This window comes from Heloderma suspectum, chromosome 13 (assembly GCF_057233095.1).
Source record: "Heloderma suspectum isolate Gila_16-S chromosome 13, 16-S_ref, whole genome shotgun sequence".
Lineage (NCBI taxonomy): Eukaryota > Metazoa > Chordata > Lepidosauria > Squamata > Helodermatidae > Heloderma > Heloderma suspectum.
This window is the reverse complement of record NC_139470.1, coordinates 31,176,217-31,202,170: the sequence shown is the minus strand read 5'-3', so window position 1 is coordinate 31,202,170 and position 25,954 is coordinate 31,176,217. Positions and strand designations below refer to the sequence as shown.

The window sequence follows — 25,954 nt, the reverse complement described above, 5'->3', positions numbered from 1 at the left end:
GGGAGGAAAGCTATGGCAAACCTAGACAGCATAGTAAGAAGCAGAGACATCACCTTGCCAACAAAGGTCCGTCTAATCAAAGCTATGGTTTTCCCAGTAGTAATGTATGGCTGTGAGAGCTGGACTATAAGGAAGGCTGAGCACCGAAGAATTGATGCTTTCGAACTGTGGTGCTGGAGAAGACTCTTACGAGTCCCCTGGACTGCAAGGAGGTCAAATCAGTCCATCCTAAAGGAAATCAACCCTGAGTGCTCATTGGAAGGACAGATACTGAAGCTGAAGCTCAAATATTTTGGCCACCTAATGCGAAGAGAAAACTCTCTGGAAAAGACCTTGTTGCTGGGAAAGACTGAAGGCAAAAGGGGAAGGGGACGGCAGAGGATGAGATGGCTAGATAGCATCACCGATGCAATGAATATGAACCTGAGCACACTCCGGGAGAGTGTGCAGGACAGGAAGGCCTGGCGTGCTATGGTCCATGGGGTCACGAAGAGTCAGACACGACTGAACGACTGAACAACAACAAAAACATCTGGATTGGCCATAAAATTATTTGCATGAGGAAGGGTGACTGCATAATAAAAGCCTTGTCTGGAAGCATCCCTTGTGTCATCCAACCCCTGTGGAGCTGGTAGCTACAGAAGTGTCCCCTGCTGAAGTGCATAGACTTATAATGGTACAGAGCCAATTTCAGTATAACTTTTCTTCTCCTCCCTGCCCTGTGGCAAAAGTGAGAGCCACCCAAATAAATCGATGGAAAAATCTATAATTTTTAGCATGCTGGCATATCCACCAAGAACCAAAGTTAGCAGCAGGGGCAGGAATCCTTGTGCTTTCTAACTCTGGAATAATTTCACGATACAGCTGCATGCAAGCTAACTGAGTGCAGGCATGCAATTGAGTGCTGGATTTGGGTTGGGTGGGGGGCCTGTGAGGACAATTTAAGTAGACTGACTTTTGGAGCAACCTATGTGGTAGTCTTTATGGGGGATTTTTTGCTGGAAGTCGAAACCAGCATTAGCCCCATCTCTAACCTGAAATATCAACATTGGGCTATATTCCAGCATTGTTTTATGCTCTTATCCTAGCCTCAACCTAATCCACAAACTGTAATAAGGATATAACACCACTGGGCTACACTGGATGGTTGTTGTGAACCACTCTCAAACTCAGCCAGACGCCCAACCAGGAATATTACCACTAGACTACGCTGCAGGGCTGTAGTATCTCTCAGCCTCAGTTCCCCTAACCTGCAACATATGTAGCCTACAATATAAAAAAGCAAAGATAGCTGCATTGGTCCATGAGGGGGGGAAAATCCAAATCTACACCAATGCCCAACTCTTGTGCCAAAATGCAACAGAAGATTGCACAAACTTTCAAGTTCTCCAGAACTTATTAAGATTTCTGGAAAACTTGAAAGCTTGCACAATCTTTTGTGACATTTTGGTTGGTCCTCATAAAGGTATTGCCCAAGTGTGGATTTTGGATTTTTTTTAACCAGTTTTTTCGCATGAAATAAGATGAAAGTTAGAAAGAACACAAATTCCTCTCTGTTCAGGGTGGGGGAGGCAGGGGGAGGAGGTGCCCAATCAGAGCTACAGTAAAATGCTGGTGCCAAATCACAGCTACAGTAAAAACTTGGATTTCACCATTAATTTGTATGCACAGCTCCCACTTGCATCTTGGGGGAACATATAAAAACAGCTTCCTCTATCTGAACTTGGAAATCACCTATACTCACAATGGGTTGCCTCACTCTACTCTTTTTATATTTTTGGTGCTGAAGCGTGGCATGCGGTAGCTCCTTGCTTGGGCAAATCTCCGCTGATCTGTCTTGTGTCTCTTGGCTTTCCAGCCTCCCACTCATTATGCTCTTCTGTATTGTGTGAATAATAGTACCATGTTTTCAGCATTTAGACAGGGCCCGTGAGTGGGAAGAGCTTCAAACCAACCTTAAACCAAAGACTGAATCAAATCTCTTCTGCTTTTGATACTCCCAAAATCTGGCTTTATGAATTCCATGATTTTTAGGACAGGTTTATAAGAACGTAAGAGCCCTGATGCTGGGTCAGGCCAAAGGCCATTCTAGTCCAGCATTCTGTTTGCACAGTGGCAGATGCCCATCAAGCAACAGCACACTCTGCTCATGTACTCCAGCAACTGGTATTCAGAGGCATGGTGCCTCTGTTACTCTGGAGGAAACATATGGCCAGCATGACTAGTAGCCTCCATGCATTTGCCTAATTCCCTTTCAGTTCCAAAAACCATTTATAGGTCTTTTATGTTGAGGAGCATCTGACTTTTAGATAGTGCCTGCGCCAGATGGAACACCTAAGCAACTGATTGCACTGGGAATGACCCCAGTCTGTTTTTAACTTCCCCAAACTGTAGTAAGCAACAGTTGTGTGCTTCAGGGTGGGTTGCTGGGTGCAAAACTATAAAAGTCTTCTGGGTGGAGCCAGGAGGGCTGGGCAGATTGCCAAAAGCAGCCAATAATGAGGACAAAGTCTGCACCTGCTAGCTCGGCATCCTCTCCCTTCCTTATGCTGCGCAGGTATATCCACAGCAGTTAGTCATAGTCGCTTCGCTCTGCTGTGCATCATTCTGCCCTTTGCAAAAGGCCTGGATTTTCCTAATTTGAGCTGTTTGTTTATAAGACATCTCAGTAGATGAAGGTACTTTCTCTTGAGACAGGTTTTCCCCTTTGCAACTGGCCGTCTTCTAAAAGTGCAAAATGCTTATAATCTCCTTAGGCCAGGGATGGGCCACTTGTGGCCCTCCAGATATTTTGGCCTACAACTCCCATCTATGCTGCCTTAGCCAGCATAGCCAATGGTGAGGGATGATGGGAGTTGCAGCTCTCCAGATGTTTTGCCATACAAGTGGCAAAACTTGTAGATACACTGTTGTATACACAAGGCAGCTTGTTCAAGGGTAGGCATTTTCCACCCTCCCATGCATGCTTATGGGGGGAAAGTGGATTCTAATCCATGTTAGTAATTTGGGCCGGGGTACCTTGAGTGGGAAGGAGTCCAGATGAACACAAAGTGCAAGTTTAAGGAGCTAATATGCAGTGTAAGCCGCCAGCCACAAACCTGCCAATTCTGCCTCTGGCTAAATTTTATTTTATTTATTTCTATAGCGCCCAATAGCCGAAGCTCTCTGGTCGGTTCACAAAAGATTGCTAATATTCAAGTGAACAATAGAGCAACTGATGCAAGCAATTATGAAAATGCAGGAATAAAGATCAGTGGAGGAGGGCAACAAACACACAAACATGGCCACGTGTTCCAAAGGTAATCTCAATTATGTTGGCACAACATCTTGTGGAGACAAAATGTGGAGGGATGTCCCTGAAAAAGCCATGTGGAATGCTGGCAGTGTTGTCCCAGGATCCTGTGCAACACTGCGAAGGATGCTGGGAAGCGAAATGAGGTGGCGCAATGTCTTGAGCTAGGCCTGAGCCAAAGATGTGAAAATATCAGAGGGGAGGGGATATGGGGGAGAAAATGCACATTTGATCAGTGAAGAGAGGAAGAACCTGATGCCAGGAGGAATGCATGTGGTAAACAATGGGAATCCAACATACTCAGTATTTACCTATGATTTCCCATCAGCTCCCTTGCATGTACTGATTCTACATATCACATTCACAGCCTTATTTTGAACACTTGACGTGGATTTCTTCTGAGCTACTCTTCTGCTGGGCGATGTCCAGTGGCATTGGCGTGGCGACCATAAGTGTTCACTGTCACGCAGGCTCCCTCTTGCCCACTAGGCCTCGGCCTGCAGGCATCTGCTTCAGCTCCCCTCAGTAACGATTCTCCCTCCCTGACTCTCTTTCCCCTCTGAGGGCAGGGTTGCCGCTCTGGTTCAAGCCTCCCTTTTTGCTAGGTTCTGCGGTCACTATTTAAGGGCTTTCTCACCTCCCTTTTGTTACCTGAACAATAAGTAACCCAGGTAGTTAGTTATAAACTCAAAGGGAACAAGAGCCTGGTTGATAATTTATAGCAGCATCTCAAATTTAAATGGAAAGTAAATATCAAGTTGTTAGCATTAAAAGAAAACCCAATCCTGAGAACTGAGAATGCAACATTCGGGTTCCATTCGTGATGATCTTTTTGCCTATGTTTTCCCCTTTTCCTTTCGTTTACCCCCCCCCCTTAACCTTGCTCTTAATTCTTTACACTCCCTCCCCCCCCTCAATCCCCCACCACTCCCCTGGGCAATAGGACTGATGGATTTTAGAATCCCTTCCTAAGCACAAGAAGGACCTTTGATCCCTTTGAAAGCTAATTTGGGATTCCTGCCTTGGACCAAGTCTGGACTCAAGATCACCACCTCTGCCACCTTTCCTGGTCTTTGACCCTGGAGGCTGCATCCTTGTTGATTCCACTGAATAAATTGGACTTGGAAGAGACAGAGAGGAAGAAAGGTAAGAAGAGCCCCCAACCATGCTTTGTGTCTGTTGGATTTGGCCCTGTCTGGTTTAGGCTGGCCTGTGCACTGCCTGGAAGCGATGTTGCAATTTAATTCCAGAGCCCCAACTGCAGCTGTTGCTCTCACCCCCCCCATCAACCCCCCCCAAGACCATACCCTGCTTCTCCTTCAGAAAATAGGATTCCCCTTCCCCAATCCTGCCTTCCCAAATGGATTTGCTTATTATTTGTAACTGTTGATTCTCCCATGAAATCTTTTGTTTGCTCTTGAAGGAAATCTTTCTTTGATGTTTTCCTTCAGGGAACAGCAATCGTAACTCTGAGGGATTCTCTTAAATTACGATAAACACTATATTTTAATTCCCCACAACTATAGATTGAGCAGAAAATGCGTGTGTGTTAAAAATGGCTGCTTTCCATAGCACAGTGGTTTTCAGACTTCCGTAATTCCAGAAGCCCTTTCAAAACTGGCCTGTCTTCCAACAAGCCCTTGTTCAGTGCAAGGGTTTCCGGAGAGTGTTGTAGGGTGCCCTCCGTGCCCTAGAATGCACCCGATGTTCCCTTGAGGCTGCACGCTGCAGGGTAAGGTGAGTAGTGGTGGGCAAGCTGCCTTTCAGGAGAGTTTTCCTGCCATTACTGATCTTCTCCTAGACTAGAGGAACTCTTGCTAAGCTTGTGAGGGGCCCTGGGGTTCTGGGGGACACTGCTTGAAACCTGCTCTAGCAGATAAACAGCCCTCAAAGAGGGCATATTGGTGCCTCTGCTGGAGGAGGTGAAATGGCATTCTTGGCTTCGCTTGTGAGAATGCTTGAAGAACTGACTGGAGGTTAGTGTAATGCCTCTCCCTGATGGACATGCTGCCTTTGCTCCTTTCTCCACCAGCACACTCACCATCCCATGCTGTCCCCAGAGAAGAATCTTATTGTCACCCCACCACCAGCACCTTAGCTCCTTGTTCGTTCCACCTGGGGCCAGCTCTCCTTTATGGGGAAAAAGCCATTCTCTCCTCAGGGTTGGGGAAAGGAGTTACTCAGCTGTGAAACCTGCCTAGGTACTTTTGGTGTTATCAGTACATTTTCTGAGGCCAAAGTCCAAACGGTTTGAGCAAGCTGAGTGAACTAATGGTGTGGAATGGAGCAGATGTTTATTCACATTCTGTCCTGCTGGGTACAGGGTACGATATGGTTAGCTGCAGCACATAAAATTCCCGTTATCTAATCCAGCAGCAGCCATACTATGAGGTGAGATAGCCACCTCCAAATCCAGAGGCAGATTTTGGATGCCATTAAGTACAGAAGAATGGGAGGACCTGTGGGGCAGTAGTATGATCTTGCACAGCTTCTGTTAATTTCCCTGTGGCTTGCACAGCAGAATTTTCTGCTGGGTGGTGCCTATTATCCCACTAAATCCTACAGCACTGCTGATACATCCCCCCAAATCTGTTGTATACTTCTTAAAAATGTGAGTAGGGAAGCAAGGGAAACTAAAATTCTTATTATTTTAATTAATAATGTTATGAAGCACCTAACATTTCTGAAAACATGAGTTAATATATAATAATGTTAGTACAATTAGATGGACAAAAAAGTGAGTTTATGTAGCATCCATGTATTCAGGTTTTAATGGACACTAAAGAGTTCCAAACAGTGGTTCTTAAGTATCATGTGTCACAGTAATGATCACCACAAATGCAACATATGGAATTTGACAGTCTCTGTTTTGAGCTAATCAGAGCCCATGCATCAGACTCACATCTGACTGGACCGACATTACATAGCCTGACATTTTTGGCACCTTGACAGAGGTGGCAGACTTCAGTCTTACAGGATCTACTTGATTTTTTTTTACTAGAATTTTGAGGTCCACCAACCAGAGCCAGATGCAAAACAGTGGCTGGAGGGTGAAGCCAGATGCAAAATGGTGGCTCAGGGCTGGGGCTAATTACCTACAGCACCCCCAAGAGCCATCCCTGGGATGATCTGTGTATACAAACATAGATCAGGGATGCCAACACAGAATTCTAAAACTGCACAAAGAGAGGGTCAAAGGGAAAGTGATTAGCACTCATGTGGGAAGATGGGAATTCAGGAGTAATTGTATTGGGCAGGAAAGGTATATATGCTCAGGAAGAACAGTGATCTTGGAGCAGGATTACTGGTTTACATATTTTGAGGAAAACCAGTTACTGGAAAGCACTTCCCAGTTACTGGGAAGAACAGCAAGAAGAGAAGACGGTCAACAGAGATTACTAAAATGGACTAAGTCCAAAGTGGCAAATGTAGTCTGCATGTGTGTTCTTCCTGGAACTATCGAATTTGAATTTCTTTTCTTAGTGTCAAGATTATATTTATACCCCCTAGCAAGACATAGTAGAGGCAATAAGGGAGAAAAAAGGATGCTTAGGTATAGTCTTCCCCAACCTGCTGCTCTCGAGATGTTTTGGATTACAACTCCCATCATCCCCAGACAGCATAGCCAAAGGGATTTGTAGTCCAACACATCTAGAGGACACCAGGGTGACAAAGGCTGTTTTAACCATGACTGTCTCTTCTGGATAACTGCACTAACTGGTTCCTTAGTGCACAACTAATCTGCATTTGAACACTAGTGTTAAACCCTCTGGCCTGGGCAGATCAAGGAAATTGGCTAGAGCTGGTCTCATGTAGTGGCTCTCAATGTGAGCTGTTCAGATCTTTCATCTGCCATGAATTCAGGTGGACTTAGACCTACCTTACAGGGTTGCTGGGATACTGTGTATGAAGTGCTCTGAATGCTTTAAAAGTGCCATATAAAACTTCAAGTATTGTTGAAATTTTGAATGTTGAGCCTTTGCTACTCACTGAAGATTAGATACATCTGAACTCACCAGCACTAGGGAGCCCCTTGGGAATGGACCCACAATACCCCTTCCCAAATCCTAATAGAGAGATCCTTGCTCTTTTCCTTTTTTCATCTATGTTCATAACAAGAGAGAAAAGGAGAGCAGGTATTTTCCTGACGTTTGTGAGAGGAGAGGAGAGGAGACACCTGATAAATCATCAGAAGTTAATGATCAAAAAGCTTATCTGAGTGTTTTCGTTTATAAATTTATAAGACAAAAGAGAAATAATAAAGCTACTGGATAATTAGTAACCAGGCCAGTCCTGAGGCTCTGGAAATCAAGCTGACCCTAGATCAATACAGACTCGGGGAAAGGTGGGGAAAGATGAGAAGGGGTCGCAGGATGTGTGAGCACCGAAGATGAACAGCAAGAAGGGACAATAAGCAAAGGAAGATTTTGGGGGAGAGGGGGAAAAAAAAAGAAGCAACGGAGGAAGAAAGGGATTTGTGAAGTCCTAAGGCCTATCTCCTCCTTCCCACAGGTAAGATTTAGACCCAGGGCATCTCCTTCCTTTGCCGTGACTGGGCTCAGCACAGCCGATTACATTGTCTTGATACTGGTTATTGCAAGAGTTTTTTCTTGATTTTAATTTGGTAGAATCACAGTGTGTGTAGAATCCACATACCCCCCCCACACACACACACAATAACACAATGCATCCACGGAAATGTCTTTCATGTGTTCCCAAAAGGAGGGTGGCTGCTTTTATGCCTGGACTGGGTTTTCTCAGCATTGGGATCAGATTGCTGGACTAAATGGATCCTTAGTTTGATCCAAAGGGGTTGTTTTTCAGCTCATATTTTTCCAAAGAGCCGTTTCAGATAATAAAAACTCATGTGAATTGTCACCCTGTGTACAGAGACGTCCCCCCAGCCACCCCTAGTCCCCGTCCCTAAGAAATGTTCTGAGGTTTCAGAGCAGCCTGGAGTTTTAAAAGAATCATTTGGTTTGATTCAAGAAGCTCATTAATTGTTAGTAACGGCAGAAAACAAAGTAAGAAATGTAAGATTGCACATTACATTCCAGAATAACAAGGTCCAAGGATAGTAAAGGAGTGGTTTTAAGACAAATGGCTGAAATCAGAGATGTTTGCAAACAATGAACACATTCAGTACAAAAAACTTTGGAAAACACAGGGAGGTTTTCCTCCACCATCCCTGAATGAGCTGAGGTAGGTTAATAGTTGTGATAAGAATATTAGCCTTAACTGCAGTAAAGTGAATCAAGCTGCATGTATCTGAAAACGCTCTATATATGAAAGAATAAAGGAGGGTTGGCATGAATTTCTAGAGAATTCTCTGTGTGTGTTCTCTCTCAGAGCGATCGCATGAAGTTTTTAAACTTGTATATCTTCACAGTTACAAGATGGCTTATACATTATTCAAGATAAGGCTGAGGTTGTGTGTAACACGTCTCATGTTGACAGTGCTGTGGACTCCAATTAATGCCTTGGATACCTCTACCATGGAAACAATTAAGTTGATGATCCCCACCAATACCAGCACTCTTTATAAACTACTTGAAGAAGGTTCACCACTTGCTCAGGGCTTACATGGAGCTACTTGGTTCTATATGGCTCCCCCACACCCCCGGATCATACATGCAACATCTGAAATGGCGGCCAAAAACAGGGAGATGTTTGCTGAGAGTGTTCCAAAGTTCTTCTCTGATCATGGAAGCACTTCTGATCTGAATTGGATTTCAGGTACTCTGTTGGCATGTGCCTGAAATTTTAGGTTTATTATTCTTTTTAAAAAATAATCTCAATGAGACATGGAACAGTGTAAGTTGGGTCTTGCCAGGCAGTTGTGCTACTGACAAACTCTGAACCTTTAGAGCAGTTGGGACCCTAAGGTGCTAGTTGGACTGACTGAGAGGGAAGAAAGAAGAAAAAGGAGGGAGAGAGAGAGAGAGAGAGAGAGGGTGGGGAGGAACAATAGGCAGGAGATGCCCTTACTGTAATAGTCTGTCCACCACAGCTTTCTGGTGAGCAGCCTCTTCTGGGCTCAGGTTTTCCAGCTCCTTCATGATTGGAGGAGTGAAGTCTTCTCCATCATCGGAGGTTTCCTCCTCGGACATTCTAGACTCCCCCATTCCATTAGCAAGAGCCGGGATTTCTGTGCAGGGGTCTCTCTTCTCTGCTTGGACCGTGCCGATAGGCTGCTGGCTTTCGCTGTGGTGTGCGTAGGGGTCCGGCTCAGTCAGGGCTTTGATGAGGGTCTCCTTGCTTAGCCCAGATCCCAGCAGTGCTCCCAGCAATTCCACTTGAAGATGAGTCAGTTTTGAAACCATGGTCTTTATTTGTGCCCTCTTCTCCTAGAACCCAAGCTTTGGATGTGATTTCCGCAAGCTTTCTTTTTTGCTACACCATGTTTCTGAAGTCACACATCCAACCGTCAGCGGAGTAGAAATGGCCGCGGATTCTACCTTTGCAACCCCCACCCCCCAAAAATTCCCCAAGACAAAAAAAACTGTAGCTGCTTCAGACCCCCCACAACTGTCCTGAGTTAGTGCTGATAAAGGGACCCTCGCCTATCTGTTTACATTGGAGCAATGCAAATTCTCCAAGGTTCATATTTATCTGTGTGCTTAGGCAAGTTACTGAACTTTGGACTTCGGCATTGCGACAGCAGTTCACAAAGTGCGCAGGGAGGGAGAGAGAGAGAGAAGGGGGGAGGAGAAAGAAGAGAGAAGAAGAGTGATTGAGAGATGGCGCAGAAGACCAGCAAGAGCACAGAAGCATACATGTTCTTGCACCTATTGAAGAAGAGATGTCACAAGGAGGTTCTGGGCATGGTGAGAAATGGAATGGCATCTCCTAGAAAGGTAAACCATGCTTCCTAGGGGATGTGGCTTGGAGGTATAAACAGGACTGGCCCAATATATTTTGATGCCTGAAGTATTACTGTCACCACCATATTATGATGCAATGATACTTTGAGAGCCCTTGGGACCAGCAGTTAGAATGCTTGGCTTCCTTCTGACAGACCTTGCTCAGCCACAGTTATACTATGGGGCCTAGGCAACCATGATCTCTCATCCTTGGTTTCATGTTTGTGAAATGGGCGTAATGTGGAACTTTCTCACAAGCTGTTGTGAGGAAAACTGAGGCAAGGACTGGTCTGCAATAACTATGCTTCTGTCCTCGCTGAACAAGTAGAGGAGAGCAGGCTCTATTGATACAGAGTCCCATGGCACCTTGAAGACTAACCAGTTTATTGTGACGTAAGTCTACTTTTTCCGATACCTGAAGTGGCTACCTAAAGTATATACACACTGAATCTCAAATACAGATATGAAGGCAAAAGGCTTTTTTTTTTTTTTAATGAGAGGCAGGCTCCACCCTACCAGTCTCAATAGTCATGAGTTGGCACTGGTCCCATCCTTTGCACATTTTAATTAAGGGTGGAAATTAACAAGAAAAAAACCCTTTCCCATTACTTTAATATTTTCAGAAACGTTACATCTCTAGTGCAGAAGCCACGGAGTTAGGATGAAATTCCATGAGCCTTGATGTCAGGGTTACTCACTACACAGCTAGTCACTTGTGTGTTTCCCCCCAGATGGCCAGGCTAGCCTCCATTTGCCTGCCTGGGCTTGGAGAGCTTAGGTGGAAGAAGGCCATTCCAGTTACGCATGCAGGCTCCAAAACTCTGTGTGTGTGTGTGGGGGGGGGTATGTATTTCCAGTGGGAAAGGAAAAAGGCTGCCTGCCCTTTCCAGAGGGCTGCTGTTTTGGAGCTCCTAAGGGTGTTTCCATGTTGGAAGCTTATAAGCATGGAAACTGAGCATATTTAAGGCAAACGGCTATATGAACCTGCCATAAAGTTTTTGCTGACATATGAGAGCAGCATAGATAGTATCAGATAGGTATAGGATGGGAGAGCTACAAGAACCGAAAATCACTAGGCCTGGTAAAATATTGGTTCAGTAAGCCTAGTTTGTGTCAGAGTAAATTTCGAGAAGTATGTGTATGGGGTTTGTAGATAGAGTCATTTGTCCTTTGGAAAAGAGAGACGTTTGAGAGAACAGGTTACGGTTAATGTACCTTTTTTTAGATATGTTGCCAACCACATAGTCCAGAGACAGAATGTTTAAGGAGAAGTTAGGGACTTTTCGAGTTTCTCAGGAATTAGTCAAAACGTCAGTAATGACATTTTCAGAAGGGAAGCACTTCGATTTAGAGTATGCTGCTTAAATGAAGCTAGACCACCTTATAATCAGTAAGTTTATAGCATAATGGATACCAAGTATGATATTAGATAAAGGATTGGCTTAAGACCTATGGATATAAAAGAAAGTTTTACCGGATGGGTTGGGTTCCTGCTTTCTATCCTGACTCTGAAAGAACTTATTTTTGGTAGGAGAGGGAACAGAGTCTCTGCTGGCAGACTTGTTACAACTCTTTTCTTCCTATTTCTGTATTAAGTATGAATGATGTGTGTGAATGAATCTTTATAATGAAACATACTTTATTTCACTCTGAGTGTATGTGTACATAATATATTTGTATACAAACTCAGTACTTTATTCTGTCAAGACAGCCCATGTCAAATTCTAGTAGATATGTAATAAAATCCTGTCTTAATTCAAAATTTGTTTCATCCAGACAAGGCTTTTATGGCGCAATTGCCCTGCCTCATTCACAGGATTTTACCAGGGGTCCAGATTATGTCATTCGTTTTTAACCCTCCCATGCTTCCATCATTCCTTACTGGAAAAAAGTCTAAAGCAGAATAGCTGCATGATGTGTTTTTGACTGGTAGCACTAGGAGCCTCCCCTCTGACTCTGGAAGTCCCCTTTGTTGGAGAACTTTCTCTTTGTCACAGGAAGAAGGGGAAAGCCCCACCCACACAGCCTGCCTGTTCAATACAGGGAGAGTGTCATGAAAGCACCAGTGCTAATGTCTGCCATCCCCTGTGGCGCCTTCCTTTTTCTCTAAAATATAGCCCAGGTGGGAGGGATGTCTGTTGTCAGGATGTGGATAGAAAGGGGTGGAGGAGGATTTGAGAAAATGAGGCAGGGGTGTGGTATGACCCTCTAAAATTTTATTTGCAAGCTCTGGCTTCCATTTCTTGGTCATGCTAAACCTCTCCCTGGCCTTTTCTGCAGCTTGTCATGTACCCTCTTCCATGTGGTAGGGAGTGGGTCTGGCACACTTTTTTCCTTGCCCAGTGTCCCATCCTCTCCCACCCAATATTATGATGGGCATTTTGCTAGTATCCTATAGCTCATCCTTCCCCACCGGGGGTGACGCTGCTCGTCACAGCATCCTTCCTTCTTAATTTAAAAAACATTTATAGGGGGCAGCAAGCTGATTAAGCCGGCCACATGACTACGGAAGCGTCTTCGGACAGCGCTGGCTCTTCACCTTAGAAATGGAGATGAGCACCACACCCTAGAGTTGGACACGACTGGTTGGGGACACCTTTTTAAGCTGATTGTGTACATGGTTACAGATGCTAATTTTATTATTTTACTTTAAAATACGTTATCTTTTTCTACAACAAAATGGTGCTTATTCCCTACATCAGGGCAACAGAAGCAAATTCCATTTTATTCCTGTAGGCATTATGGCGCTATAAGTGAGTGTAAAATGTGAAACTGTGCATGCTCAGAGTATTTCTTTTTTATCTGGGTTGGCAAAAAGTCTAATATATCAGGAATGTAGACGTAGTTCTAAAGCAGGGGATGGTGGAGGTGGGTGGGAGAAGGGAAACGTTAGTTGTGCGCTTCACACCTGAAGTCAGACACATGGCCATCTAAAGGGCCGCCCACATAAGACTGTGAAGTCCAGGCTCTAACACAAAAGTGGGCAACCTTCTTCAGTCCAAAGGCCAAATTCCGTTTTGGAGAAGCTCTCAGGGGCCACATTCCAGTGGCGGGCAGGGCCAAAGGCAAAGGGAGCGGGCCACTCTCTGGGAGCTTAAGCTGCTTGTAGACTGACTGCTCTTTGTTTTTACACGCCAGGTCCATCTTGGCTCCGACATCTGAGTAGACGAGGCAGACTGGCATGATGGAAAATGGGAATGGTAAACAACTCAGTGTATACACAAAAAACAGTGTTTTTTTTTTGTTTTCTATGTTTTTCTTTGTTTTGGGGGGGGGAAAGAAGATCTGAAAGAAAATGGTCACGCGGACTCCATGCAGATAAAAGAAAGACCCCATTTCCAAATGACCTCTGTCACCAAAATGTCATCAAAGGTAGGTTATTTGGCACATGAAATATTATGCTGCAGAGAGATAGTGGAAAAATAATACGCTTCTACAGAAATTGTCCACTCGGATTACTATAGGCAACTTACAAAGGGGAAGCCATGTTCACTGAGACTTCGTTATGAATGTTCTCTCTTGCAAAACCCAAAGTATCCTTACAACATTACAAATTTTACATACATGCAAAAATATCTAGATATTTCACTTCCGTAATCTCCAAATGCCCATTCAAAATGCAGACAGGATACAAGGGATTGATCTACAATACATTTTAGTGAGGAAAATAGATTCCTAAATGCAGTTTGATAAGTAAAAAAGAAATGCCAAACTTAATCTGGCATTTGAACAAAAAATCCTGCTGCTGAAAATAAAACTATTATGACAATTTGTTTGACGGAGCCTTTATAAATGGTGCCAAGAGAGCATGTATGCCTCACTGTCTGTTTCAGTCAAGGAGGCGGAGTCGCAGTGGTCTGTTGTGGTTCTATCCCCCTGTCCAGTCCCCCATTACACAGTCTTGCAGTTTTGAGTGTGTGTATCTGAAGCTGGGTTCCTGGAACAGAATAGGGATTCTGCTAGTGTACTGCCCACCCCACTTCCCAGCAGTCTCCCTTCCTGAGCTAGCCAGGGTGGTGCTGGCGTCCTCCTGACTTGGTGTGCTGGGGGACGTCAATATAAGCGCTGAGGCTGCCCTGTTGGGAACGGCGCAAACGTTCATGGCAACCATGAATCTATCCCAACTGGTATCTGGCCCAGCTCATTCCGCAGGGCACACTTTGGATCTGGTTTTCTGTATTGGGTGGAATGATGGTTATCTGGGGGTGGAGGAACTTTCTATAGTTCCATTGTTATGAACAGAGCTTAGACTTACTGAGAGCCTCTGCAAGGGCAGGGGACTGATTAGGATGGTCTATCCCAGAAGGTTGATAGATCCCAAGGGTGTTCTGGTGGCTCTTGGGGATTTTCCTGGCTGACCTCTGGAATGGGGAAATGGCCTGGTTGACATGATTTCTCCTGAACATCCTCTCCTACTGAGCTCTACCAAGAGAGCTTCCTGGTTTTCCAGAGAGTTGGCAGTGATGAAATGAGTGGGGTGCTGACTAGAATGATGAATCTGACCCAACATGGCCTAGGGCTCATCTAAAGGCCTACTCCATGGTGGTGATGGTGAAGAAAGTGTTCTTCTCTGCCACCATTGCATCTGCACGGATTTGCCCAACAGAGCTCTTTCAGGTGGTCAAAGGCCTATTACATTCTAGCTCGCAAGAAGAAAATGTAGACCACTCAATAGTCTGTTGTGATCAATTTGCACAATACTTTGCAGGTAAAATTGCTCGGATCTGTGCCAGTCTGGATGCCATAGTTGATACAGGTCCAGTGGATATAACTTTGGCCTCTGATTGTCCAGTTATAATGAATACTTTTCAATTTGTACAGGCCAAGGATGTGGACAGCACCCTTGGAGAAGTGAGACCTACCACATGTGTGCTGGGCCCTTGGTCTTCATGGCTTATAAAAGCAGCCGGGGGCAGAGGACACACATTAGATTAGTGGATAATGGTAACTGTTAATGCCTCTTTATGAGAAGGTATGATTCCATCTTGCCTACAAAACGTAGTGATGAGACCTCTGTTAAACAAGTCCTCCCTGAACCTCACCATATTTGATAATTTCCAGCCAGTCTCCAATATTCCATTCTTGGGCAAGGTGCTGGAGCCTGTGGTGACTTCTCAGGGATCTCAGCTCCAGAGATTTCTGGATGAGGCAGATTATCTAGATTATTTCAATCTGGCTTCAGGTCTGGTCATAGAACCGAGACTGCTTTGGTCACGTTGGTGGATGGTCTATGCCAGGACCTGGACAGGGGGAGTGTACCCCATTGGTTCTACTGGACCTCTCAGTGGTTTCCGATACTATTGACTATGGTATCCTTCTGAGGCATCTGTCTGAGATGGGCTAGGGAGGCCCTGTTCTACTGTGCTTCTGGTCCTTCTTGGAGGGGCAACTGGCGTGTAAGGGTTTAATGCGGGAAGCTTGCCCATCCAGGCTGTGGAACCTGCTTGGATTTCTCAAGGGGGTGGGCTTAGCTTCTAATTCCCCCTGGAGGAATCCCTGCTGTTAATGGTCAGAGTGAACAGCAGGGATTCCCCCGAGCACAAGTAAAGACATTCTTATTTAGACAAACCTTCTCTGATTGACTAGCCATGGTTTTATTGATATAATCAGATTTTAAATATTTTAATTCTGTATTTTGATTCTTTTTTCCTTCTTTTATTGTTCACCACTTGGGAATCTTCTACATAGAAAATGGTATATACATCTTGTACATAAAATAAATAGTTTGGGTTCTTTGAAGGACTGTCTGCACCCCAAACATGCCCATGCATTAAGAGCATCTTCAGAGGCCCCATGTGGTGACCTGCCATTAAGATCTGTAAGGTTGGTGGGCAGTAGAGATGGGGCCTGCCCAGTGATGGCCCCTGCCCTGTTGAACTCCCTCCCTGTGGAAATACAGTCAGCTCCATTTGTTGTTTTAAGAGGGTTTTTAAAAATACTTGTTTTCTTATTTGTTTTTATTTACTTATTATGCTGCATCCTAAAGTACCCAAGTGCAGCCAGTGTGGTGTACTGGCCATAGTGTTCTGCTTAAACTGGGGAAACCTAGGTTCAAATCCTCCTCAGCCATGAAGCTCACTGGATGGCCTTGAACTAGTATTACAAAAATATATGACTTGTCCTTAAGGTTAGCCTCCATACAGTAGGACTGAAGAGAGGCCGAAATAACAACAATTTTTAAAAATGTTATCCAGGACCATGTCTCCAGGACAACGAAAGGAGAAGTGAATGGAGGAGTACTGGATTTTTAAAAAAAGAATCAGCTTTGCTGCGCTTTGGTTCATGCAGGGCTCCACGAGTAAAAATCGTTTCACAGAACATACTTCCTGGTGGGGGTTGGAGTGAACATCGTCTGACTGGCAAGGGCTGCTCAATCAATAAGAGAGGCTTCCCCTCCCCCTGCTCTCCCCCCCCCCCCGTTTCCCCTGAAACTCCAGATGCATCTGCATTTCAGGAGCAAGCCTCAATGAGCACAATGCGAGTTACTTTCAAGTAGACACACATATGCTTGTGCTGGAAAACGGGGGCGGGGATGGACGACAACACAGGGATGGGAAACCAGCCCCCTTTCTAACTGCAGGATCTCTATCAGGAAGGCGTGAAGTAGTTACTTCCGAAGGCAATAAACCAAGCCATGGAGAATCACAGGTTCGGTAAAGCACTTTACAGGCTTCAGGGAAGAATCAACGCTTTAAAATCTGTATTTCAGTTCATGGGGACCTCTAAATTCTGATGTTCACAAACCTCACTGAGCACAATGGGAGTTATTTCTGAGTAGACACTAATTGATTTGTGCTGGGAAACACAGGAGACAAGAAACACCCCTTAACTGGGGTGAAGGCACACCCTTGGGCAGGGCTAGCATACTTGAGGTGAATGCGGAGGGTGGGGCACACAACAGCTATACCTCAGAGAACCCAGCTTAAGGAAAAAAAACTGGACTTTAAGCAAAAAAACTTTTTTTTTTTAAGAAAAAGCCGGTTTTTCTGTGATAAGCCCTGGGGTGGCTGCTGGATGGCCACGACGTCATGTATCCCTAACGACCTCAACACGCAGCCAGCTTGGAGTAAATAGCAGGTGGAGACACCCCCCTGGTGAGATCCAGAAAATTACTGATCAGTCAGTGTAAGGTCTGTTCTGGATAAATTGGTGTAAGGTATTATTAAAAATAAAATAAGTATGTAGAAGAACAAGTCTTGCTGATAAAGAATTAACATGACTTCTGGAAAGGCGAGTTCTGTCTCACTAACTTTTTAGGAATCTTTGAGAGTGTCCATAAGCATGTGGACATGGGCAATCCAGTAGTCATTCTATACTTGGACTTTCAAAAGAGTTTGACAAAGTCCCTGACCAAAGTAAACTTAGCTGTCATGGGATAAGAAGACAGATCCCCTTATGGACAGGTTAAAGAACCCGGAAACAGAGAGAGAAGGAATAAATCGACAGTTCTCACAATGGAGGGGTATAAGAAGTCTGCCCCCCCCCCCCGGCTCAACATTACGACTGGTGCTTTTTAACTTTTTCATACATTATTTGGAGTTAGGGGTGAGCAATGAAGTGGCAAAATTTGCTGATGCTTCTGTTGCTTTGGTAGAGACTGATTTTAAGAACTGCCTCTGGGAAACCTGTGGGTGGAGCAGCCCCCCCCCAAGACCCTTAGAGTAAGAAGGTCACCCACTGGTGGTGGGCATTTGTCCTTTTCCCCAGTTTCCTAAAGGCAGCTCTTCAAAGAAACCTGGTAGCTCTTCTCAGATTTCACTCTGAGTCTTCCCATGTTAATCTCAAAGAAGAGATGAGCATTAGAAGTTTCAGACTGAAATCTGCTCAAATGAGAGGCGAGCATTACTGAGCTCCCAAAAGTCTTTTCCAGACCTGAAACTAATGACATCCTCTAGTTTTGTGATGCACATGCTGCAATTTTATCTTCTGTTCTTTTGTGTCCTTTGAATGCAATTATGGCTTGCAACATGAAGATTTGAGATTTTCAGTTGGATGAAGCAGTTCTGGGTTAATTGGTGGAAAGTACTATTGGTGGAAATTACTATTGGTGATTACTATTAGTAATACTATTGGTATTACTATTCCAATTGGTGGAAAGTACTATTGAACTGGAAGACAAAATTATTATTAAAGATAAAATTAATAAATTAATATAGAAGGATAAGCCCTGCTGAAAAAGAATCAACATGGCTTCCACAAAGGTAAGTCCTGTCTCATTAACCTTTTAGAGTTCTCTGAGAGTGTCAGTAAAAAGGTGGACAGGGGAGAGCTGGTAGACACTGTTTACTTGGATTTCCAAAAGGCTTTTGACAAAGTCCTGTATTACAAACTCCTGAACAAACTTAGCAGTCACGGAATAAGAGGAGAGTTCTTCCTATGGATCAGTAACAAGTTAAAGAATAGGAATTGGAGAGTAGGAATAAAAGGGATTGCAAAGAGCTCTGAAAGGATATCTTCAAACTAGGAGGCTTGGCATTAAAATGGCAAAACAAGTGTAAAGTGATGCATATTGAAGGCTTTGGCTATTTGGCAGTACAGAAATGTAATACAATAAATAAATACACCCCCACCCCAAATCCGAACTTCACACATACACTGATAGAATCTTAGGTAACAGTGACTGGCCAAGACAGAAATCTTGGTGTTATGTGGAGAGCTTGATGAAAATGTCAACCCAATGCGTGGCTGCTGTGAAAAAGGTACATTCCATGTTGGGCATAATTAGAAAAGGAATTCAAAATAAAACTGCCAATATCATACAAATCAATCAATCTTTATTCCTTAGCTAAAGGCCATCACTGACCACTCAGTGATATAAAAATGGGGAATACACAGATCAGAATAGAATTAAGACTAATATAACTCATTATAATGTCCAATATATATCTGTATATATTGTCCAACATATATCCAGTTTGTTATACAATGATAAAAAACTATAAAACCTAAACAAACCTATGGTGTGATCACATTTGAAATATTGTGTACAGTTATGGTCACTGCCCATAAAAAAGGATACTGTAGAGCTGGAAAAGGTACAGAAAAGGGCAACCAAAATGATCAAGTAATTCCCCTATGAGGAAAGATTACAACAGCTGGAACTGTTCAGCTTAGAAAAACGGTGAGTACAAGGGGACATGATAGAGGTGTACAAAATTATGCACGGTGTGGACAAAGTGGCTAGAGATACTTTTTTCTCCATAATGCTAGAGCCTGGGGGTCATCGCATGGAGCTGATTGGCGGAAGATTCAGGACAGAGAAAGGGAAGTACTTCACATAGCACATAGTTAAACTGGAATTTGGTCCCGCAAGATGTAGCAACAGCCACCAACCTGGATGGCTTTAAAAGGCGATTGGACAAATTCATGGAGGATAAGGCTATCAATGGCTACTAGTCATGATGGCTATATCCTCCCTCCAGTATCAGAGGCACTATACCTCTGTGAGCATCTCTACACCAGCCTAAAATCCCACATTTAAAACAGGGCTTTCTGCTTCTGTTTTAAATGCAGGATCATGACAGACTCCCTGTACATGTACTTCCTTCCCCCCCACCCCGCTTTTCCCCCTTATCTGAGTCTTTGATATGTTTCATTATACAGCCACTAGATGGCACTGTGGTCTAGCTCCTCTTATTGCGGCTTTTCCTTTTGCAGGGAAGGGAACTCAAATTTGACAGCTCATTATCTCTGACCTTTAAAAAAATGGAATAAAGGCCATGTAGTGCGGGAGACACCCTGGAGGTTGACGACGTCATCTAAGGGACCCGCAAACGTCCGTGAGTAACCAGTCTCAATAGTAGGATAAAAGCTCCATGTGAAGAGGCCCTGTATATCAGTTACTGGGGAACACGAGCAGGAGGGTCCCTTTGCACTCAGGTCTTACTTGTGGGTTTGCCACAGGCAGCTAGAACACTGGACTAGATAGTCTGATCCAGCATGGCTCTAATGTAAAGGCCATCAGTTGGAAGGGAAGCTCATACAGGATATGTTCAATTCTGATGTTGGAAAGAACAGTGTCCCCAGTGCCCAAATCTACCTCCTATAACACTTTAAAGCAGCCTGGTCTGTTCTGCACAGCCAACGTGTGCTCTGCCACTGAGGTACAGACCCAGTTTGCATCACACGAGGGTGGTTAACAAGCCACAGTGGCTTGTTAACCAGCCCCACAGATGCTGTTCATGTGCCAGCTCATTTCCCTAATTACCCTCACCCAGTATGGGTTATTGGTCCATGGGGTCACGAAGAGTCGGACACGACTTAACGACTGAACAACAACAAGAAGTATGGGTTATTGTGATGTCCGAACCTAGCTAGGATGGGTGGCTGGAGTGATTACAAACCACCCAGAACCCATGGTCTGTAATAGGGTGGTTTGTTAGCCACCCCAGCCACTCACCCTTGCCGGGTTCAGGCATCACAACAACTTGCGCCTGGTGAGGGTAAGTAGGGAAATGAGCCGGCACGCATGGGGGTGGTTAACAAGCCACCATGATTTATTAACCACCCTTGTGTTGTGCAGACTGGGCCATAGACTCCACACCAAATAGAACTCTGAGCCAGGTTGCTAAAGTAACCCATGATGTAGTTGCCTTGTGACATCAGCCCCCTGATAGCCCATGGGTCAAAAGCCAGAAGTATGCCTACATCAGGGCAAGAGCAGGTGGCTTTTGTTTTCCGTTTGCAACTGACATAAAGAGAAATTATACTCCAGTGTGAAAATGTGAGTAGGATTTCTTAACAGTTTCTGCCTTTTGGTCTATCAGAAGTATCCATGCTATTTCCCGGCTGTTGGGGGGTGGGGGGCTCCTCCCTCCATCCCCAGGCAATGTTCCCCCTTTGGTGCTGTAAGTGCACTCAGCATGAGACCAGAATGATAAGGACCTGTGCTGTGCACCATGGCACCTGAGATATGGGTTCACTGCTTAATTAATGTGGATATCAGGAATATGTTCAAAATAGGTTTCTGTTCTAGAAGAGAGTAAAATATCCACGAATTTCTGGAAATAAAAAATCATGCTGTAACTCGGAATGATCTCCATCCTTAGGCAAAATTCCTTGTTAAGTGAAAACAAAGTAGAGAGAAAATAGCAAAGCTAACGATAATTTGATATTAGCAAAGCTAGAGATAATTTTAGATGGTGAACTAGGTTAAAAAAGGTCAGTAGAAATTACACTGGGTAGTTTTGCCCAGTAGTTGTAGGGGATAAAATCCAAGTAACAGCTGGATTTCACATTTTCAAAAATGAGGGATTAATCATCTGAAAACATCACATCACCTAGTAGAGTCTATTTTTAATCTCTGCAGCCTCTTCCTCCCAACTTCATGTAATAACTCTGACTAAGACGACTTCATGACTTTCGCATCAGGTCAGCTTTGTTTCCCTCTCCTATTCCCCCACCTGTTTTTTTGATAAAATCTTTCCTGATGAAGAGAGCTGTAGATCTTGAAAGCTCGCACATCTTTGTGACCTTTGAGGGTGCAATCCTGCTGAGCCATAGGATGGTTTGGAAATGCCAGTCTGACCTTGAGCAGGGAGTTCTGTGGTCAGAGAGAAAACCCTTACGTTTGGAAGTCCCCCTCCCCAACTTCATAGCTGCTCCACCCTAGAGGCTAGCTCTGCCATCCCAACTGTGAAGCCCATGGCGCAGGAAGGAGACCTTACTGTGGAGGCAGGGGAGTGCCATCCTTAGGAAGTATTCTGAACTACCTCAGCTCACAGACACACATCCCAGAAGGTGCAAAGTTAGACATTCCTGGAGGCAGGCATAAAAAACGATAACCCCATTCAAGCCAATGTGTGCAAACGATGCCAGGGAAGACCACAGTCGGTTACGCAGTGGACCATTCCCATGTCCAGTTGACTGCAGCTTGGATACCTCAGAACACCACATCAAATCACAGTGTGGTACCACCCATCCACGATGCATAGATCCCCCCAAAGACCACCCAAATAAAACAGACATAGTAGGGACTTGCAATACAAATAACAGGCCATGTGGCCAGACGCTGTGTCTCTCCAAACCAAGAACAGCCACACTTCGCCCTCATGGGAGACAGCTGCCCCAGAGAGGCTGCCTGTGTCCAGCATGATATCATTCAAAGGAAACATCAGGGCCTGTTCCACCTGGACTGCCCCTACCAGCCCAGGAGATGAGAGGGAATGCTGGGCCACTCCACCAGCCCTGCTGAATGTTGACTTGATTTTCCCCTCTTCCCTTCCTATCCCCTTTTCCTTGTGTGTCCTTTTTAGATTGTAAGCTGCTCTGGGAGCCTGTTTTGGCACAGAAGTGGGATAAATGAATAAACAAATAAATAAATGTGTAGCCTGCTTTGGTCTTTAATTCTCAGCAAAAATATGTCACTATAATGGTTTTTAGAATTTTCTCTGTGAAGGGGCTGAAGTACAGCCTGGCATACAGCAGATTTGTACTCAGTACCCAAAATGTATAAAAAACATGTCTGCTCACTTCTACAGAAAATGCCTCTAGAAGTTTATTTAAGTACAAATGTCCAATTTCCAGCCTGAGTACATGTAAATATAATGCTTAACCATTTGTATCTATATATCTAAACCATGGTTAAGGATTAGCTGTGAAGTTACTTCAAATTATTTGTGTTAAGTCTCTTGGACATTTGGACTGAGCAAACCATTATTAAGGCTGTTTTCTTGCCTCTCTCTTTGCTAGGTGACTTGCGGACTGGTGTCTCCATGCACACACATCTACAGTCATGGCTTAGTGTGACAAGCTTTAGTTTCCTTGTATGGTTTCTCTATATTGTTGGGTTTCTTATTAAGAGCTAGCATTAATGTCTGGACTGTCTTGAAAACATTTGAAAGAATTGTGATTTCTTTTGAAGAGGGAGTGATGAAAAATAATCTGGAAACTAACATTTAATCCTCTTACAGAGTGAAGTCGGAGCATTTATTTACATTAAGGTGGAGGGAACATGATGGAAGTCTACACACTTATGGGTGGTGCAGCTAAAATGATGAGGCATTTCTCCTCTCATAGTACATAGTTGATTTGGGGCCTGGTGGCATGAGCCTCTGACAGAACATTCTTGATTTGACCAGGTTTGTCAACAACAGCCCCTTGCCCAATTACCTGGGGCACCCTACCATTTTGTAAAATGGTAGAAAGTTGTTTCCTCTTTGTTGGTAGTAATCAATATGCCACAAATTATAACTTGGGAGTGTGTAGAAGTGTTTGCAAACTAGTAACTTATCTGAAGTACTTTGGCCATGTAATGAGAAGACAGGATACCCTGGAGAAGATGCTGATGCTAGGGAAAGTGGAAGGCAAAAGGAAGAGGGGCCAACCAAGGGCAAGATGGATGGATGATATTCTGGAGGTGATGGACTTGACCTTGGGGGAGCTAGGGGTGGCGACGGCCGACAGGAAGCTCTGGCGTGGGCTGGTCCATGAAGTCACGAAGAGTCGGAAGCAACTGGCTGAATAAACAACAACAACAAGCTTATCTGCAAAGCTGGGCTTGACGTTGATGAGCCCTTCCTCAGATAAAGCACTGATTCTGGGCCAAGTCATGGTCAGTTTTCCGGATTTTCAAGAGGATGAGGCTTACACTGGATATGGTTGACTCTCTTTAGTCATGTAGACACAGCTCTAGGGAGACATGGAATTTCCATTTCTGCACTCTGACTAATGCAGAGAAGCTACGCGTCATCCCCTGCCCTCAGTGTTTCAGTCTACCAGGTAGGAGGGGCTGCAAAAGAGATCCCAGTCTTGCCCCCTACTCTGAGACCCTCATTGGGAGGTGGGGTGTACTCCTCTCCATTGGCCTCCCCACCCTTTCCAATCTATTTCAAGTTATCGCACTAATATATGAGGACCACCATCACTCCAGTATCACATTGTTCCACTGCCTGCACGTACCCGTTAAAAATATACCGTCTTCATAGCTCTTGCCCTTGAGAGGTGCCCAAGGGGCTCTAATTAGACTACTTCAGAGTAAGTGGTTTGAAGATTGCAGCCTGTGACCACCACATTGTTATGATGTGTGTGTATTACAAAGCTCCTCAGCTCTCTTGGGAAAGTTGCCAGAAAGGTTAATGCTGTAATTACTATTATTATCATAATGATAATGAGTGGAATTGCTTCAGCTACTTTAAAACTATTAAGTTATCTGCTCCTCACTGGATTATTCTTCAATGGGAAGGCATCTAGATGAGTTCTCCTTGGTATATGGCAAATTAATGTTTCTCTCCCATATTAAAGGCAGTAATGTTTCACTCCTATATTAAACATTAAAGAAGGCAGCCTGATGTTCAAGGTTCAAATCTTACACATATTTACTGTTGCAAAGAGTTACAGCTGGGTGGGTGATAATACTTGAGCTAACAACACAGATTAACTAGAAAGAAACTAAGACTGCAATCCTAAACACATTTACTTGAGATTAAGCCCCATTGACCTCAATGGGACTTCTGATTAGAAAAGTATAGGATTGTACTCTAAATCTGCAAGTTTTAATTGCTGCATCAACTAAAACATGATTAATTGGTAGAAGCTAATTTGAATTATTTGGTTGGTGTAAATTAAGGGTACGCTTGTTTAAGAACATCAGAAAAACTGTACTGGATCAGACCCAAGGCATTCTGTTTCCACAGTGGCCAGCCAACCAGATACTGATAGCTTCTTTGAGGGTATTTTTGTTCTGGAATGTTACTGTCCTAGGGAGTGAAAATGACAATATACAAAATGGCTTTCTAACAAGAAATTGAATCTAATAACAAGTGTGGTAGCTTTTGCTTGTTACACTGTAAGTTATCCTATATTTCCGTCAATATTTATGTATTTGAAGTATTTTTATGTTGTTGCTCAGCCAAAAAGGCTCCCAGAGCAGCTTACATATAATCAGTTAAACAAGACAGACCCTGTCCATAGGCTGACAATCGACACACAAGGACAAAAGACACACAAGGACAAAGGAAAAAAAAAGATTTTAGCGGGGCTTATGGAAAGACCCTGCTCTCCCTTTCACCTCCCTCTATACAGCCTCAAATATCACAAAAAGATAACCTCTATTGAGGTTTTGGTAATATGGACATGTATCAAAGTGTAATTTATGAATGAATCAGTTAAAGACAGATAATTATCAACTACAAATTATTTGATTGGTTACAGTCCTAAAGTTGTATCCAGATTTCGTCATCTGTACAGTAGATGTATTGGAACCAGCGGGACCTAAGTTAATCACAACTAATTTATGTCCCTCTGATTTCAATGGTTCTACTGTAAATATGACTAAATCTGGATCTAACCCCTAGGTTTAATCAGCTGTTACAGTTGGGCCTGTCAAATCTGCACCCCCCGCATGCAATAATCAACCCACAAAACTCATATTTAAGAAGGGGGGAAAATCCTACACTGAATTCAAAACTAAGGCTGCAATGCTATACCCACTTATCTGGGAGTAAGCCCCATTGAATTCAATGGAACGTGCCTCTGAGTAGACATGTGCTGTTGTAACACTTTTTCTTCAGGGTCTCTAATGGGACTCACAGCAAAGGCTTTGTACAGGGACAATTAACATATATTTTAATATCTTAATTAAAACAACAATAATGCACATGTAATAGTTTTACATGCATAACCATAGACTTATCACCAAAACAATACAACTGAGCACAACCCTCCCAAAGTTCTGTCTTTTTTTCAGCTTGAGTCTACAACAAAAATATAAATAAAGCTTTTCTCTGAAGCTTGATTTTTTCTGCTGGCCGAAGAAGGAAAACAGTCTTTACTCAGTTCCCTCCACCTCTGTAGCAATCTT

General features: G+C 43.9%; 1 protein-coding gene and 1 long non-coding RNA gene across 2 annotated transcripts in view; one reads left to right on the top strand and one right to left on the bottom strand.

The window, feature by feature from the left end:
* HNF1A (HNF1 homeobox A) overlaps window positions 1-9,875 on the bottom strand; it is a 35,075-nt gene extending 25,200 nt beyond the window's left edge. Inside the window, exon 1 of the mRNA XM_084819798.1 lies at window positions 9,281-9,875. Coding sequence (XP_084675924.1) covers window positions 9,281-9,615 — 335 coding nt within the window. The 5' untranslated portion in view covers window positions 9,616-9,875. The remainder of the gene's footprint in view (window positions 1-9,280) is intronic.
* A 41-nt stretch (window positions 9,876-9,916) lies between these two features.
* On the top strand, window positions 9,917-25,088 carry LOC146336311 (uncharacterized). The gene is made up of 5 exons (XR_014785742.1): window positions 9,917-10,149; window positions 13,294-13,355; window positions 19,813-19,934; window positions 21,464-21,525; window positions 22,846-25,088. It is a non-coding gene; the product is annotated as an uncharacterized LOC146336311 (long non-coding RNA).
* Window positions 25,089-25,954: the final 866 nt, after the last annotated feature.